Source organism: Hemiscyllium ocellatum, chromosome 3, assembly GCF_020745735.1.
Source record: "Hemiscyllium ocellatum isolate sHemOce1 chromosome 3, sHemOce1.pat.X.cur, whole genome shotgun sequence".
Lineage (NCBI taxonomy): Eukaryota > Metazoa > Chordata > Chondrichthyes > Orectolobiformes > Hemiscylliidae > Hemiscyllium > Hemiscyllium ocellatum.
The window spans coordinates 64,206,342-64,225,650 of record NC_083403.1 but is presented as its reverse complement, the minus strand read 5'-3'; the positions used below and the strand labels follow the sequence as shown (position 1 = coordinate 64,225,650).

Sequence of the window (19,309 nt, the reverse complement as noted above, 5' to 3'; positions counted from 1 at the left end):
TAAACAGGCAGATGTAAAAGCAATTACGAAGGGAAATGCAATGTTGGCCTTCATTGCAAAAGGATTTGAGTTCAGAGTTAGGAATTACTGCAGTTATGCAGGACCTTGGTGAGATCACCTCTGAATTATTGTGTGCAAGTTTGCTCTCCCTATCTAGGAGAAGATATACATGCCACAGAAGATGTGCAGCAGAAGTTCACTGTACTGATGCAGCAAATGACAGGTTTTTTTGATTATTCATTTGTGGAATGTGGGCATCATAGCATTTATTGCCCATCCCTAGTTGTCCTTGAAAAGTGCTGGTGGGCTGCCTTCATGAATCACTGCCGTCTATATGCTGTAAGTTGACCCACAATACCATTAGTGAGAGAATTTCCGCATTTTGTTCACAAACTGTGAAGGAACAGCGATATATTTCCAAGTCAGAATGCTGAGTGATTTGGAGGGGACCTTGAAGCTGATGGTATTCCCAGGTGATGGTATTCTGCTGTCTTTGTTCTTTTCGATGGAAGTTGTAATGGTTTTGAAAGGTGCAGTCTCAGGATCGTTGGTGAATTTCTGCAGTGCATCTTGTAGATGGTACACACTGTCACTACTGAGTGTCAGTGGTGGAGGGAGTGGATGTTTATGGATATGATACCAGTCAAGTAGGCTGCTTTGTCATGGATGGTGTCAAGATTCTTGCTGGAGCTGTACCCATCCAGGCAAGTGTGGAATATTCTAATCACACTCCTATCTTGTGGCTCATAGATGATAGACAGGCTTTGAGGAGTCATAAAGTAAGTTACTACAGAGGATCCCTAGCCTCTGACCTGATAATGTAGCCACTCTGTGGATTTTCTGGTCAACTGTAATTCCCAAGGATGTTGATAGTGGGGAATTCAGTGATAGTAACACCATTGTCAAGTGACGGTGGTTAGTTTGCCTCTTATTGGAGATAGTTATTGCCTAGTATTGATGAAAGTTACTTGCCACTTGTTGGCCTAAACCTGGCTATTATCCAGGTTTTGTTACATTTGAACATGAACTGCTTAAGTATCTGAAGAGTCTCGAACGATGCTGAACATTGTTAGTGAACATCCCTACTTCTGACCTTATGATGAAGAAAGGATCAGCTGAACATAGTTGGGCTAGGATGCTACTCTGAGGAACTCTTATGAGGAGAGATTAGTTTGACTGATCCTACGTTTTACTAGCGTTTAGAAGAATGAGAGGCTATCTGATTGGGACATTTAAAATTCTAACAGAGGCAAATAGACTAGATAAAGGGAGGATGTTTCTCCTGGTTTAGAATCAGAGGTCACTGTTTCAGGATGTGAAGTGGGCCATTTAAACTGAGATAAGGAAATAGTACTTCACTCAGTGGTCAACCTGTGGAATTCAAATCCACAGAAGCTTGTCGAGATTGGATAACTGATTATATTCAAGAAAAAGATTAATACATTTTTAGATACTAAAGACATCACGAAGTATGGAGGGAAACCTAGAATATGGTATTGAGATAGAAGGTCAGTTAAGATCATAATGAATGGCTGAGTACCACTCAAAGGCTGACTGATCTATCCCTGCTCTGAGTTTTGAGTTTTCTATTAACCATTAAAGTTCTTATCAAAACTAATGGTGAGCAATACTGGATGAGAGATCTGAACAAATGAATTAGGAACAGAACAAACAATTCAAAAAGTTACAATGCAGGTACAGTACATAACCACAAAGCTAATAGATGTTATCCTTTATATTGAAAGGAATTGAACATAAAGGTAAAGATGTTATTCTGTAGTTATACAGGACATCTCAAGCCTACTCAGCCATTTAGTACAATCATGAGTGGAGATGTCAACGTTTTGGGTCTATCCTTTCTTCAGGACTGGGGTGGGCGTACGGGGAGCTGCAACCAGAAAGGATGCAAAATCTGCCAGCACATCACCCCGTTTGCCTCCATCCAGGGCCCCAAACAGTCCTTCCAGGTGAGACAGAGGTTCATCTGCCTCTCCTCCAACTTAATTTACTGTACCCGGTGCTCCAAATGTGGTCTTCTCTACATCTGGGAGACCAAATGTAAACTAAGGGAATGTTACACCGAGCATCTCCGACAGGCCTGCAAGGGCCAACCAGACCTCCCTGTCACCGCCATTTTAGTTCTCCTTCCCACTCCCTTTCCAACATGACCATCCTTGGCGTCCTCCATTGCAACAATGAACAACACCTCACCTTCTGCCTAGGCAAGCTACAGCACAGAGGACTCAACATTGAGTTCTCCAACTTCAAATAATCACCCTTCCCATTCCTTGACTCCCTTCCCAGCCCCAGCCCCTCCTTCTGCTCCTCCCAACCACCAACCAGATTCATTCCTCCCAATGACCAACCAGGTCATACCCTCTACTGTCTTCACTTATCCCCACCTCACCACACTGCCCTCTCCCACCCCCTTTATCTGCAGCTCCCCATGCATCCACCCCCAGCCCTGAATAAGGGTTACACCTGAAACATTGACTTCTCCATCTCCTGAAGCTGCCTGGCTTGCTGTGTTCTTCCAGCCTCCTACCTGTCTATTCTGGATTCCAGCATCTGCAGATTTTTTTTATCTCTAATTCGATAATGGCTAATCTGTTCGTGTTTCAAATTCCACATTCCTATCTATATCCAGTAACCATTGATTCCCCTTGCTAACAAGAACATATTCAGCTCTTTCCTACAATTATTCAATGACCCACCTCCACCGCCTTCTAAAGCAGAGAGTTCTAAATCGCACAACCATCTGCAAGAGACATTCATTCCCCGTCTCTGTCTTGAAAGGGTGACCTAATTCTAAAACAGTGCCCTTTAGTTCTGGACTGACCCACAAGGAGAAACATCCTTTTCACGTAAATTTTGTCAAGACTATTCAGGATCTTACATACTTCAATCAAGCTACCCCTCATTTTAAACTCCAGTGGAAACAGGCCCAGTGTATCTAATCTATCCTCACAGGACAACCTACTCCATTCCAGGTGTTAGTCTAGTATACCTTGTAAATTACCTCAAATGCATTCACATACTTTATTACAAAAGAAAACAAAAACTGCATGTAGTATTTGAGATGTAGTCTCACCAATGCTTTGCATAACTGCAGCATGATGTCTTTTTACTTTCGATTCCTTTCATATAAAGGATAACAAATATTGGCTATCTTAATTATGCACTGTATCTTCAAACCTTACTGCCAAAGAAAGAAACTTCACATTTCCTGTATTACACACAATCTGCCAAATATTTCCCAATCACTCTATCTATCTATCTATCTATCTATCTATCTATATCTATCTGTAACTTCCTTACGTATTTGTCACAACATACTTTCCTACCTGTCTGTGTCATCTGTGAATGTAGCTACCATGCTCTTGCTCACCTTATCTAAGCAATTGTAAAACGCTGAGGCATTTGCACAGACCATGTGGGACTATGCTAACCACATCCTGACAATCAGACAAAAACCCAATTATGCATGTTCTGTGTTTTCTGCCAGTCAGTCAATTTTCCATCCATGCAAATATGTTACCTCTTACACTGTGAACATTTGTTTTTTGTGATGACCTTTTGACATGTCACCTTATCAAATTCCTTCTGGAAATCCAAGTGCAGGACGTTCTGCTAGAACGCTTGTTTTGTCAATATGAAAGGGCTGTAATCTGATTGATGAATAAGGGACACCGTTTCTAAAGTGTGAACTTTTAAAACATGTTGGCTATAATGCGAGTGCATCGCCAACACTTTAAGCGCTATTTTTATTGCACGATTTTTATATAGCGCGGGATCACATAAAAATGCAACTATTGCATTATAGAAGAACTACCGATGTCGAGTGTCTATAGATTTCCCTTTTATGCACCGCATATGTTACTCTTTTTGTAGAATATAATCGTTCACCTGACTTCCCTTTTGACATTTTGGGTGACATTGGGACTGTGCTTAATCCTGCCCTCTGCTGACCTCTACACAGAGGGGCTTCTTGTGGCAATTATATTTTGTGACAAGTATTTTTCTTTTGCAGAGTTATTGAAGATGATTTGGTTGGACGTTGGTTTTGGTGATCTGGTGCCACAATGAAGACATACACACATGGAATACCAGTCATATTTTTCATAAATCTGTTCTGCTCCCTATTAGCATACACTGTAAATGAAAAATCTGGTGGTAGCATCCACTTTATGAATGGAAATTATAACGGTCATCCCATGCTGTACTTCAGTAAAAGTGATGTGGAGGATCTGCGACTCAAGGCGAGAAGTACTCACCGGAATATTGCGAACAGGATTTGGGATGCAGGGCAAATCATGCTATCCAGTCCAGGGGAGTACCTGCCTCCCTGGGATCCGAAACATTTTAGTGCTCACTGGAATGAAATCTACGGCAACAATCTGGGAGTACTGGCTATGTTCTGTGTACTGTTTCCTGAAAGAACAGATGCCATGGAGTTTGCAATGGACTACATGGAGAGGATGGCATCTCAGCCTAGTTGGTAGATTTTTGTCTTGTTTCTCTAAAGCATGCCTTTCTGCCTTTTGGGAGATTTTTTACTGTTCTGTTTTTGTTTGTGCATGTAGACAAACAACGCAGCTTTAGTACCATTTAATCTGCTGGTACAATGCACTCTTAATTATATTCCCTGCGTAGCATATATGTAAGGACAAAAAAAAAGTCAGTATTGTCAAAATGTGGCAGTAGTTTTGAGTTAACATCTGCTTATTCTTTATTCACATATTTAATGTTTCCTTTAATTCTGAATTTCCACAGGTCATTCATTAATTGGGTAGAAAGGAAGATGGTTGTAGGGTTTCAGATTTCAGGTATTAAAAATGAATTTACAAATTGCCACTGTGAGCACCTGGGAGAAAAATCATAGGGGCATTAGAGGTTTTTTTTTATTTGCTTTTGTCTCTTATGTAAATTAGTCAAAAATGTTTGAAGAGGAAATTGGCTGACTGTTGTGAAAAATCAACCAGTTGGGTAATGAAATGTTTGGTTCTCTTACAATTAATATGGGATGCTGGAGTTTCAACTAATGTGTTTAATGGTTGCCACAAACTAAAATGAAAGCAGATAAGCAGACGATGGGCTCTATGACTATGGCACCACTAATTAAATACATTTCTCTATAAATTCATAATGATATTGCAAATAGAATCATTTGCATTTACAAGTTGCCCAATATACATTGCCAGCTAAGAAAACTGTTATTCATTCATAAGACTGTGTTAATTCTAGTTTGTATCACTTTCATCAGTCACTGTACAAGCATTTTTGTCAAACATCTCCAAAGTATTCAGGACTTTTAATGACAAGCAGGAAAGTTGTTATTATCAGTTTGTCCAATATTTTGACACCACCTTCTATGAGCAGTGTCATTCCTATAGAGGGGGCTTGATCAGATCAAAATGCTCATCTTTCAGGTTCATTGTCTCTTGTTGGTTTAGTGGCTTCCAGACTTGGTTGAGTTGTTAGTGCTAGATTTCTTTTTCAGGTAATAGATGCTTTGTGTTCTGCAGTACCAATACATTCTTAGCAACGAGCTTGCATAGATATGTGGACTTCGGTAAGGTGTTCGACAAGGTTCCCCATGGGAGACTGGTTAGTGAGGTTAGATCTTATGGAATGCAGGGAGAACTAGGCAGTCGGATACAGAACTGGCTCGAAGGTGAAAGACAGGATGGTGGTGGAGGGTTTTTCAGACTGGAAACCTGTGACCAGTGGAGTGCCACAAGGATCGGTGCTGGGTCCACTAATTTTTATCATTTATATAAATGATTTGAATGTGAGTACAGGAGGTATAGTTGGTACATTTACAGAGGACACACAAAATCTGGAGGTTAGTGGACAGCAAAGAAGGTTACCTCTGATTACAACTGGACTGTGATCAGATGGGCCAATGGGCTGAGAAGTGGCAGATGGAGTTTAATTTAGAGAAATGCAAGGTGCTGCATTTTGGAAAAGCAAATCTTAGCATGACTTATACATTTAATGGTACGTCCTAGGGAGTGTTGCTGAACAGAGACCTTGGAGGCAGATTCATAGCTCTTTGAAAGTAGAGTCACAGGTAGATAGGATAGTGAAGAAAGCATGTGGTATGCTTTCCTTTATTGATCAAAGCATTGAATACAGGAGTTGGGAGGTCATATTGCAGCTGTACAGGACATTGGTTAGGCTACTTTTGGAATATTGCATGCAATTCTGGTCTCCTTCCTATTGGAAGGATGTTGTGAAACTTGAAAGGGTTCAGAAAAGATCTACAAGGATGTTGCCAGGGTTGGAGGATTTGAGTTATAACAGAGAGGTTGAACAGGCTGGGGCTGTTTTCCCTAGTGTCAGAGGCGGAGGGGTGACCTTATGATGTACATAAAATTATGAGGGACGTGGATAGGGTAAATAGACAAGGTATTTTCCCTGAGATGGGGAAAGTCTAGAACCAGAGGACATAGGTTTAGGGTGAGATGGGTGCTGGCAGGTGGGACTAGATTGAGTTGGGATATCTGGTCAGCATGGACAAGTTGGACTGAAGGGTCAATTATTGATAGTCACAACTTCAGCATTTCCACAGACAAAATAACTGTTTTCTGCATTTCCGAAGATCCACTTGAAGAAAGGAAAATTTAAGACAGTTCAGTTGTTGGTGTTTCTTTTAATGATTTTTAAGATTATTGATGTTTGACTTTTCTCCAAGTTATATTATGTTTGAAAAATGACAAAATTAATAGACAGTTTATATCTCTAAAATACAGAAGCATCTCGGTCAGAAAGGATTTTTTCAAAATAAGTTGTAAACATTTGTGATATTTTATGGGAACAGAATCATATATTCAATCTAAATGTGTGATTGATGACTTGGAATGTAAGATGTTGAAATAACTCTGAAATACTACCTCAAGTTTAATTCATGGCATTAGCACAAAAGGGGATAGAGTAAGGTTGTTAAATGGTAAATTTTAGAAAGTTATGTTGGAATAGACGTCAGCTATGTTAAAGGAGACAAAATCATTGTTATTTAAGAAGTAGTTAGATGCTATAATGGTGGAGTTTTCAACCTGTTTTCAAATGAGATGCAGTGGACCACACAATTCTCCCCATTTTTAATCTATTTTGAGTGTATCTATTGCCTCAGTATGATAGTGTCACTTTAGAATAGTTGACCCACACCATTGTATTTTAATCGGTATTAAATTAATTTTAAAATAGGAATTACAAGCCTTCACACATTTCAATTCTGGATCTGTACAGTTGTTAGAATATCAACTTTTGTTGAATCACTTCTGCTTTTAAGATGAGACCAGTTTGTATATTTGAAGGAACACAGAGTCTTTGCAATGGGCACTTTTGTTACTACTTTAATTACTTACTTTTAGTGTAACTGAGTTGTAAATGACAGGTGTAGAAAATGTGTCAGGTGCTGAACATAAAGCCTTATTCTCTCTAGATATAAGGGATTGTAAATGACAAAAAAAATCATATTCTTCTACACAGAAGCAAGTATAACATGAGCACTCATGTTAAGCAGCCAAGAATCTTGTATTCGAACCACAGTGTTCCCTGTACAATCTGTACAGATGATTCAGCATTGTGTTTTTGCATGCTTGGTGGTGGCACTTGAATGACAGAGTCCGAGGCATTGGGTAACCAGGTGTGTCATTGCATCGTTTTTTCCTCAGTTTTTGTCTGGAAAGCAAAAGAGCTAATCAGTGGGTCATTTCCTTCCTTGGTAGGAAGAGAAGAATCTTACCAAGAGAATTTCATAGATTCTGGGAGAGTTTTACAAGTCCTTCCATCCTTTTGAGAGACATTTTTCTTCTCATTCCAACAAGTGATAAGTTTTTAGTCTGTAGTTAATTTAGTGTCTTAATCTAGACTATGGTTAATCTTAAGAGCACAATGCAATCGTGTCCTAAATGTTCATAGATAGGAACCAAATGTATTAAATTCAATCAAGCAAAATATTTATGAATGAAGCTTACCTCACAGGTGTATCCATATGTTTTATTTCTTGTTCTAGTTCCTACTCTGAGCTGCAAGTATAGTTTCAGATACTCTTAATAACTCAAACTAATGAAAGTTGTTACTGAGTGACTGGAGCATACAGGTTAGAAAGCAGCCAGACTGGATCAGTACTGGAGAAACTCAACAGGCCTAGCAGCATCTGTGGAGAGAAAAACAGTTAGCGTTTCAAATCCAGTGGCCCTTCATCAGAGTTGCATGGAGCTGGGAAATGGTGGTATTTCAAAAGAAATAAAAGATTCCAATTCTATCTGATGTCTCCTTTTAATTTTCAGAGCAGCAGATAATGGAAATAAATACAGCCATTCTGACTCACTCACCACTTCAAAATTGTGGGCTGCTTTTTTTTAATTCTTTCTGCTTTTTATTTACAGCTCTACTGACAGTGATTGATATTGAGGGGGATGGGGGGAAGGTGTCAGTCAAATAAATGGAGACAATGCCAAAGAGAGAAAGGTGAAGTAGACAAGGGGGGTTGCTGATAAGAGAGAGATTACTGCTGAATGATGCTAATGGGGAGTGTGACTAACTAACTGAAAATGGGTTGTCTGTGCTGGGAGAAATCCATACAGAATATGAGGGTGGGCAACAAACTAGAGGAGGGTGTTCATGTTCTAAAATTGTTAAACTCAATGTTGAGTCCTGAAGGCTGTAAGGGACTTTAACAGAAGATGAGATGTTGTTCATCCAGCTTGCATTGAGCTTTTCTGGAGTACTGCGATAGCCCTGAGGCAGAGATATTAGAGAATCCCTACAGTGTGGAACCAGGCCATTTTGGCCCAACAAGTCCACACCAAGCCTCTGAAATAACACACCCTGATCAAGGTACCATGGTACTCTATATTTCCCCTTACTAATGCACCTAACATACACATCCCTGAACACCTATGGGCAATTTAGCATGGCCAGTTCACTTAACCTGCACATCTTTTGACTGTGGGAGGAAACCGGAGCTCCTGGAGGAAAGCCACACAGCCAGTTACCCGAGGCTGGAATTGAGTCTGGGTACCTGGCACTGTGAGGCAGCAGTGCTAACCACTGAGCTACCGTGCCATATATTAGCATGGGAACATGGTGGTGTGTTAAATGGGAGACAACTGGGAATTGGTGATCTGTGATTTTCCCCGAGGTCCTATTCTGTATGGGGTGTTTCCAGCACAGCCAACCCATTTTTCAACTATTCACACTCCTCATTAACATCCATTCAGCACTTATCTCTCTCTCCAACTTATCATCAGCAATTCCTTTGCCTGCTTCTCTCTTTTCCTCTCTCTCTCTCTCTCTGTGTTTGGATGGGGACCTTGCTCAAATACAATCAACTCACTACTGCTTTGCCCTACCCTTCCCCATATTTATTAACATAAAAGCACCATTTCCCAAATGTTTTAAATTCTGACAAAGGATCACTGGACTTGGAACATTAACTCTGTTTCTATCTCCACAGATGCTGCCAGGACTGCAGAGTTTCTCTCTTTGTTTTTATTTCTGATCTCCAGCATTAATAGTTATTTTATTTTGTTTCAGGTTTGACAAGATAATTGTTTTGGCTTATCTCAATATTTCCTTTTGAGATGGGGCTAGCTGGGGAATGCCAAGGTGCCTGATCCTGATAGTGACCCAGAAAGCCTGTTGGAAATATACATGACTGAAATTTGAGCATTATTATCATATTCATAGCAACAATAATTTACGTAATATCTTCCATGGAATAAATTTCACTGAGATGCATCATGGGAATGTTAAAGAGAAAATTAAACACTGAGCCATATAAGGCAATGCTAGGGCAAACAGCTAAAAGTTTTGTAAAACAAGTCGGTTTTAAGAGGGGATGTAAAGGAAAAGAAGAGAGTTAGAGAGTCTCAGAACTTTACGGAGGGAAATTTGGAGCTTAGCATTTGCAGGCACAGAAACCACTGGTTGAACAAATAAAGTCAAACCTGTTCAAGCAGCCAAAATTATCAAAGTGCAGATAACTGTGTTGTTAAGGCTGAAAAGATTAGAAAGATAGGTGACTTTGAGGCCATGATTGGATTTTAAAATAGAAAGCAATAAAATTGTAAAATAAATGCATTGCTTCAGCAGGAGTCGGTGCAGTTCAGAAAGCACAATCCCGATTAGTGAATGTAACTTATTGCGCATAAGGACAAGGCAGCAGAGTTTTAGAATTCCTCAATGTTATGAAATGAAGTATGCAGGAATAGTTTATTCTGGAACTAACTCGGATAGGAATGAGGATTCCAGCAGCAGATGAGCTAAGGTGGAGTCAGTGTGGTGATGTTAAATGAGTAGGAATTGGTGGTCTTAGTGATTGGAATCACATCTCTGGTTCAGCTATGACACTGTGGTTGCATTCTAGTTTATTCTTAGACAGTTGCCAGGAAAGGGGATAGAGTCAATGAACCAGTGTTTGGAGTTGAGACTGAAGTCAGTGACTGCAGTCTTCTTGATATTTAGCTTGAAGAAATTTCTGCTCATCCAGTATTGGATGTCCAGTAAGCTTTCTGATAATTTAGTATTAATGGAAGAGTCGAGGCATTGTTAGTGAGATGGAGCTGGATATCATTATTGCATTGGTGTAAAATAGTTCTTTGTTTTTGATGTTGCTGAGAGACAGTATGTATATGACAAATAGGAGGGAGCTAAGGATTGCTTCTTAATGTGACACCAGAGGTTGTTTGTGCGTGAACAGGGACAACGCCAATGAAATTGATACTTTGGCTGTGATTACCTAGATGATAGAACCAGTCAAGTGCAGTCCCATTCAGCTGGACAACAGTGAAGAAGCATTCGCCAAAGGTGTGATCGCCATGTCAAATTCTGTAGTCAGGTAAAGAAGGGCAAGAAACAATAGTTTCCCAATATCACAGTGTGACTATATTGCATTGTTGACAGCTATTATTGTTAAGGTTTACATATGAAGGGGGGGTGGGGGGCAGAGTGCAAGACTGTATAACAGTGACCCAGTGCTGTGTTAAAAGCAGGATTTTAATGAGCATGTGGTAGAGGGGAAGAGGAATTGGAATTAAAGCAATGTTTGGTAAATGATCTATTTACATTTTTTAATATTTAATTTAGAGGATTTGGGCTTCATTGGCAGGGCCAGTATTTGTTGCCCAACCAGTAGGTGGTGATGATCTACTATAGTCCATTTAATGTGGTATACTCAGTGCTATTAGGGAGGGAATTTCTGGATTTTGGCTCAGTGCCAGTGCCTTGAAGATGGTGGGCAGATTTTGGGGAGTCAGGTGATGAGGTAATCCCTGCAAAATTCTTTTAGCCACAGTATTTATAGGGCTAGTCCAGTTCAATTCCTCCTCAATGATTAACCCCAGGATGTTGATAGTGGGGTTTCAGTGATAGTAAAGCAATGGTTGTCAAATGTTGAGGGTTAGATTCTCTCTTGTTGGAGATGGTCATTGCCTGACACACTTGTGTGGTATGAATGTTACTTGCCACTTGGCAGCCCAAGCCTGGATATTGTCCAGTTTTTTTTGCATATGGACATGAGCTGCTTCAGTATTCTAGGACCTGTGAAAGGTGCTGAACATTATCCATGTATATCTGATTTTCTAACCTTATGATGGAGCTGAAGTAGGTTAGTCTTAAGACACTAGATTTAGATTTAGATTTAGATTTTTTTTTAGGTTACTTAGTGTGGAAACAGGCCCTTCGGCCCAACAGGTCCACACCGGCCCTTGGAAGAGCAACCCACCCAGACCCATTCCCCTACATTTACCCCCTTCTGCTAACACTACGGCAACTCAGCATGGCTAATTCACCTAACCTGCACATCTTTGGACTGTGGGAGGAAACCGGAGAACCAGGAGAAACCCCATGCAGACACTGGTAGAATGTACAAACTACTCTGAGGAATTCTCAGAGATTTTAAAAGAGCTGGAATAACTGGCTTCCAATAACCACAATGCTTTTTAAAATGGGCAGTGGTTTCACATCAAAAACAAAGTTTGCAGCACTGTTCTTCTTTATTGTTGTACTGTGAAGTTAGAAATAACAAAAATTACACTGAAGGGCACCTTTTAGGTAACATACTTTACTTATGATGTCTTCTGATGTAAGTAATGCACAGCTCTTTACATGCATCTCTGGCTCTCTTCCAAAATAAGTACAATTTCTTTTGGGAAGCCTTTTAATATGGATTTGAACTTTTTTTTTAATAGTGCGCGCAAAGAGCTAATTATGTCAGAAAAAAAATAAATTGTGGGTTACAACAAATGTTGTTTTCCTGATACTCTGTGGAAACGATTACTCCATGATCAATTTGATCTTACTGTAAGACAAAGCAGACAGTAAGGCTTTCTTCATTTGATTCACAATCTGGTATATTGCACTGGAAAAGCAGATTAAATTCCTTTTTAGATTTGTCTGAAATAATTCTTGGTGTTTATCTTTAGTAAAATCAATGAACCTCTCTGTGTCTACGTCCACTCTGTAACATTACACCCGTGCAAATCAGCAGAGATTGTTCATTGTGAAGGTAGTAGTGCCTACAATTCCACAACCTCTGTATAAGGCTCACATAACATGTTGCCTTGTCAATGCCAAGATGAAGGACATCACTAGGCTGGTGAACATTTGGAGCTGAAAATGTGTTGCTGGAAAAGCGCAGCAGGTCAGGCAGCATCCAAGGAACAGGAAATTCAACGTTTCGGGCATAAGCCCTTCTTCAGGAAAAGGCTTATGCCCGAAACATCAAATTTCCTGTTCCTTGGATGCTGCCTGACCTGCTGCGCTTCTCCAGCAACACATTTTCAGCTCTGATCTCCAGCATCTGCAGACCTCATTTTTTCCCTGGTGAACATTTGGAGACAATAAAAGGGGACCAATCACGAATTGGGGTCCATGTCCAAATGATTACCATTGAAAGTATTCAAGGCCAGCAGTCAGACTGGCAGGATCTGCTGAGGAAATTAAAAAGCTAGACTTACTCCCAGTGCCAAACACAAATACATTAAAAAAAGTTCGCTAAAATCATACAGGACGGAGGGTTTCAGATCTGTGGCATTGGGACCAAATTTGGCAGGTGGAAGCTATTGAGAGTTCATGGGTTGAATCTCATCAATACTGGGATCAGTGTGCATGTTAAAGCTTACCTAATATAGCGGTGAGAGTTAAAATTAATTTGAGAGAGGGGAGGGGAGCTGGGTGAAAAATTAGAGAGGAACTACAAAGTGCACCAGCAATCAAGAAAGGCAGATGGTTTCAGAATATGAGGAAACAGATAGGGAGGAAATGCAAAGCTGCTTTTATGTGTTTGCTGTATGTATGTGTGTGGTAAGCTAAGTCAGCACGAGTCGCACAAGTGCCACATGGGCTCTGCTATACTGACAATAATAGAAGCATGGGAAGGATTCAGAACTTAACATTGTACCTATAAGATTCAGGAGTGAGGAGAAGGGTTTTAAAAAACATAGTTGGTGACATTGGCCAAGAAAATGATTAAAGCATTGGATACAAATTATGTAGTTGAAGGGGCAAGATATTAACTATTTGGTGAGAATTAAGTAACAATAGAGGGGTATTGAGCTCCCGGTGCATTCTATTGATATACTATTAATCATGAGGCAAATTGCAAATTACCAGGCGCATTCTATTAAGAATTGAGAACTGTAGAGTAATGACGGTGGAGATTGTCAATTATCCTGATATAAGTTAGGAGAGTAACAGGAATAAAAGGTAGTAACAATTGCTAATTATTGTTTCTGGGCTAAATCACCAACTAGTGGATAACCTATTCTTTATCTTTCATGCAAAAGACTGTAGTATGTTTGACAATTCACTTATTATTGACAAATATGAAATCTGAAAGACCTGAATCAACCTAGCAATTGGAACTGAACAATGTGTGGACCTGATGAGGAATTGTGATGATGGCTTTGTCAAAGCTTCCAGGGTTCATTCTACCTTTTGCTTCAGTCTCTCTTTAAGCAAAAATTTTGTTTTGTTGTTCTGTTCCAAATGCAACCCTTGCCTCATATTTTACATCTGCCCATGTTTCAAATAGTTTGCCCAATGGAAATGAGAACCCTCAGTCATATACGTTTTCACAGCAGAATTTTGCTTAACATTTATGTTTCTCTCTACCCGAAACTATCCTCTGATGTAAACTATTCCTTGTATGGACTCATGGCACTCCTACCTGTGATAAAAGCCTGTGTTTCTCTGAAGAAGCTTTTCCTAACAGCAATTTTGAGATGAGCTTTTGTGATGTAATTTTTAGAGATATGTTCCATATTATATTTTTTTCTCAACTAAAACAAGCATTATGAAAAACTTATTGACATTCTTGTTGTGGAGAGAGAATAGGAAAGTAGAATTAATTATATAGGTTTGACAGAGGGCTCGCACAGTCATAATGGGCTGAGTGGTTCCTCATAAGCAGAATCATTTTCTGGTATTTACAGATTATTTCAGTTTATTTAGACTTTTTAAATTCTTCTGAAATAGTCAGCTCAGCTATTTTTATCTACTTTGAGTCTGCAGCTTATGCTTTCTTGGGTTAATTGGCATAAATTTTCTCCAGTAAGTGTTCTTAACCTTGTAGAGTTGACATATGCTATTTATTTATTTTTATATAAAGGCAAAAATCGTTAGATGTAACAATACATACCTCTTGGCGTATGAACTGAATATTATCTTTCACACATGCCCTTATGCATGCTTACTAAATCTTTCAGTAATTGGACTATTTAAATGTCAGTGAGATTTTGATTTATCCGTCTGGGTGAACATAAAGAGCAGCAGTTATAATCAGGCACACTTAGTTAATCAGTGTAAAACATGCCTCTGTCACTCTTTCAGACAGAAAATTTCAGACCCATCATCTCTGGGTGAAAAAAATGACAACCTGATTATGAATTGTCTGCTAACTGAAATGGATGTTCCTATCCATTCTAGCTATGCTCCTCATAATTTTGTATATCTCAAATACATTTCCATTTGGCCATCTATGCTCCAAAGCAATCAATGCGACCTATCTAGGCTTACATTGCTACAATTCTCCATTCCTGATAATGTTATTGCAAATCTCCTTTGCACTCTTAGTGTAGTCACATCAGTTTAATAACACAACAACCAAAACTGAAGGCCATTTTCTACTTCATGGTCTACAAACTCCTCTCTACTCTTCTACACTCTACTCAGCTAATAAGTGAAAGTAGGCAATTTAATTTTCTGACCATCTCACCTACCTCTTCTACCATCAGGGATCTGTGAACTTGGACTTTTGTAACTTGTTTTCATATAATAGTGTAACGCTTGGAACTTGGTTTCCTGTAATAATGCAACATTGATAACGGTATTCAGCCCTATATTAGTGAATTGTATTATTTGACTTAACCGAAATAACTTGAAACTACTCTGACTGTCATTGTCTGTATCCAACCATGTCTGATTTGCCCTTTTGTTAACAGTTGGAGGGGAGAATCTATGTGAGGGAATCCCAGTCAAGTACCAAGATCAGGCACTCCCCCAGCATAAGGTGTTTTGACATCATTGATTGCCAAACAATTTCAGTCTTGAAATCTGTACTGCTAATCATGCTTACTCAAAAAGAAGTTACTCCTCCTTGTAAGGGTTAACAATACCAGGAAAGCATCTCTAATACCAATAGTCCTTACTACTACCAGCAAAGGTTATAAATATTACACAGTTGACTACATGATGACATATTTGGGACTTGACTATTAAAAAGGGCACAGGACATTTTGGGAAGGTTAAGAAGCTAAGAAGAGGTGGTGTAGCTTTGTTAGTTAATTATGCTATTAGCATTAAAGGGAAAGGAGACCCAAGTACAGGTAACCAGGATGTGGAAATGGTTTGGATAGAGATGGGAAATGATGGAGACCTGAAGTCACTTGTGGGAATGGTGCACAGGGCCCCTAATAGTAACAAGAATGTTGGGTGAAACAGTCAGGCAGAAATAATAGAAGCTTATCAGAAAGACACAGCAATATTGGTGGGAAATTTTAAACTGCATATAGACTGGAAAAATCAGGTAGGCAAAGCTAGCTTAGGTGAGGACTTCATAGGATATTTTCAAGATTGTTTCTTAGAACAGCATGTTTTGGAGCCAACCAGGGAGTAGGCTATACAAAACATGATCATATGCAACAAGTTAATATTAAGTAACTTGAAAATTAAACTCCTTACACTGATTACTCCTTTCATCAGAACCTGCAGATTTACACATTCAGCTTCAGACAAGATTACTTTAAAATAACAAGTCATGTGTTCAAAAACTGTTTTTATTCTCTTGGAGGATTATGAATCTTTCAAACCCTTCTTGAAAAGGTGATGGAAGCAGAACCTTTGAATATTTTTCAGCCAGAGATGAAGAGATTCTTGATAAGCAGGCAGCAGAAAGTTTTTATCAAGGCTATGATGAAATGTGGATTTGAGGTTACAATCAGATCAGCCACAGCTTTATTGAATGATGGAGCAATTCCTTGTTTATAGATTCTAAATACCACCTTATGCAAAAAGATACTCCCTATTCCTAAGCAATAAGATTCACCTACCAACTTAATGTGCTAACTAACAATAGTATTTGCCAATTAATAATCAATTTGGTATGGTTTATGTTTCTTAATTTTATAATAAGTAAACAGTCCTACTCCCAATAACTTTGACAACAGTTACTGAGCCTTAATAAAACTCATAGCATCTTACAATTCTGACAAATTTAAAGACTTTGACTAAAACAGCTACAACTGATGTTCAACGGAAATCCCCTGTAGGTAAAAAAAAATCGCAGTACATATTTAAATTTGAATGTCTGTCCATTTTATAGTGGAATGTGTAATTCTGCAGAAATGAGGGATACCAGATGCTGTGCAGGTTGAAAAGATGATGAAGCTGAGTAAACGGAAAATAAACTCTGATTCTTGGAAGCCAAACTGCCCTTCACCAGCCAATAGTTAGAATAATTGATAAGTTGATTAAAGTTGTTTTCAGGAGCAGTGAGAACATTGAGTGGTTGATGGTTTGTGTGCAATCTCTGTACAAAGGAGCGTGCAGTCAATCATATGTGAAATGATAAGGAACTACTGGAAGGAAATGAAAAGGAACTACTGGCACTGGAGGGTGTGCAGACAAAGTTCACTGGTTGATTCAGAAATTGAGAGAGTTGGAATATAAGGAGAGATTGAGTAGACTGGGACACTATTCATTGGAATTTAGAAGAATAAGGGGGCATTTTAGAAACATATTATGAAGGGAATAGATAGGATAGAAGCAGGGAGGTTGTTTCCACTGAAAAGTGAAACTAGAACTAGTGGGCATAACATCAAAATAATTGGAAATGTCAATTTAGGACTGAGTTGAGGAGCAACTTCTTCACCCAAAGGGTTGTGAATCTGTGGAATTCCCTGCCCAATGAAGCAATTGAGACTACTTCATTGAATATTTTTAAGGCACACATAGATTTTTGAAATGTAAGGGAGTTCAAGGGTTATGGTGAGTGGACAGGTAAGTGGAGCTGAGCCCATGAAAAGGTCAGCCTTGTTCATATTAAATGGGGGAACAGCTCAGTGGGCCAGATGGCCTACTCCTGCTCCCATTTCTTATGTTCTTATGAACCTGGAAGCCTGTGGATCATATTAAGAATTTCTTAAAAATGTGATCTGAAAGAACAAAGAAATGTGCATGAATTCTGGGCAAGCGACATGACAGTGAATTTTTTTATTTGACACTGTTCTTGATTAAAATCAAGTAGAATTAATACCGCAGTGATAATGAAACAATCTTGTAATTATGTGATAGACATAATTCAATCTGCAAGAGAGACTAATATTGCCTCTGAATTCACAGATTATAGCTTCATGCTTCACTTCAAACATTTGAGCACATAACCTGAAGAAGGGCTTATGCCCAAAATGTCAATTCTCCTGCTCCTTGGATGCTGCCTGACCTGCGCTTTTCCAGCAACACATTTTTCAGCTCTGATGTCCAGCATCTGCAGTCCTCACTTTCTCCTAGCACATAACCTAGCCTGGCACTTCAAGACACAACTGTGTAAATGCTGCACTTTGAAACGATGGTCCTTTGGTTGAGGCATTAAACTATAAAGTTCTGTCTACTGTCTCATGGTATTCCTGTGATCTGTTCATCTTCTGATGATGATGCTTGTGAGACCTTGCTGTATGCACACTTAGCTGCTGTGTTTCCTACATTACAACAAGGGCCAGATTTCAACGTAATTCATTTGATGTGAAGAACTTTTGTAGTGTCTTGAGGTTATGAAAGGTGTTTTTTTAAAAAAAAATGTACAAATCAGCTCTACTTTTGCAATTAGTTTGACAACTGACTTTCTTTAGCTAATATTTTCTAATTAACTATAGGGAAATAAAGTACACAGGCATTGAGTGGGTAGCACCATTCAAGGTTTGCTGTATATGTCATTTGAAAAAGCATACAGCTCTTTTTACCTGCTTTCATAAAATTATAGGAGGCAAAGGGGAATGTAAAATACAAACAAAGAAAAAAAAACACTGGAAATATTCAGCAGTTCAGGCAACATCTGTGGAGAGCAATGGAGTTATTGTTTTAGGTCAATGATCATTCATAAAGAAATGTTATGCTTAAATTATGTGTAATGGGCCAGTGAGAGCTGTTCGTGAATAATACCTCCTGCATTATTGATGAGGATTTCTCTCACACATACCACGAATGGTGTGGCAGCTCCCTTTCCAAAGCAGGAAACTTGCTGCAGAGAAAGAAAAATGCCTTCCACTTGAGATAACGTGGAAGCATTAAATAATGTAATATGGGTAGATAAGTGTATGCACTGAATTTTTGCTTTGCACAGAGACACATAAGAAATAGACACTTCATTAGTGTATGATTATACAGTGGATGGAAAAGAAGGAGGGTATGATTATTTGCTCAGATTCTGGTAAATATAGGATTTATGAGACAGTTCGGAAGGAAGTTTTATAACTTAACACTTCTGAAAAGACAGAGCTGGATGTTGAGGTTAGAACAGTCAATGCCAATTATATAAAACAGCATGGTGGCTCAGTGGCTAGCACGGTTACCTCACAGAACCAGGGAGCTGGGTTCAACTCCAACCTCGGGCAACTGTCTGTGTAGAGTTCTTTTGTTTGATTAGGTTTGTTTCCCAACAGTGTGGAAACAGGTCCTTCAGCCAACCAGAGTATTGAGTACAGGAGTTGGGAGGTCATGTTGCAGCTGTACAGCACATTGGTTCGGCCACTGTTGGAATATTGCGTGCAATTCTGGTCTCCTTCCTATCAGAAAGATTCTTTCA

General features: G+C 39.2%; 2 protein-coding genes across 6 annotated transcripts in view; one reads left to right on the top strand and one right to left on the bottom strand.

Annotated features, from left to right (window-relative positions):
- Positions 1–19,309, bottom strand: part of LOC132832539 (trafficking protein particle complex subunit 3-like) — a 196,706-nt gene that overhangs the window by 60,732 nt on the left and 116,665 nt on the right. Inside the window, exon 7 of one of the 3 annotated variants that reach the window (XM_060850652.1) lies at positions 7,596–7,686. The exons of the other annotated variants lie outside the window; for them this stretch is intronic. The gene's annotated coding sequence lies outside the window, so the exon portion shown is untranslated. Of the gene's footprint in view, positions 1–7,595; positions 7,687–19,309 lie in introns of those variants that run through there. 3 annotated transcript variants of the gene reach the window in all.
- Positions 1–19,309, top strand: part of dse (dermatan sulfate epimerase) — an 86,142-nt gene that overhangs the window by 34,478 nt on the left and 32,355 nt on the right. The window contains exons 1-2 of one of the 3 annotated variants that reach the window (XM_060850599.1): positions 1,826–1,967; positions 4,031–4,498. In XM_060850599.1, coding sequence (XP_060706582.1) covers positions 4,083–4,498 — 416 coding nt within the window. In that variant the 5' untranslated portion in view covers positions 1,826–1,967; positions 4,031–4,082. Of the gene's footprint in view, positions 1–1,825; positions 1,968–4,030; positions 4,499–19,309 lie in introns of those variants that run through there. The other 2 variants (XM_060850590.1, XM_060850607.1) reach the window with 2 other exon arrangements.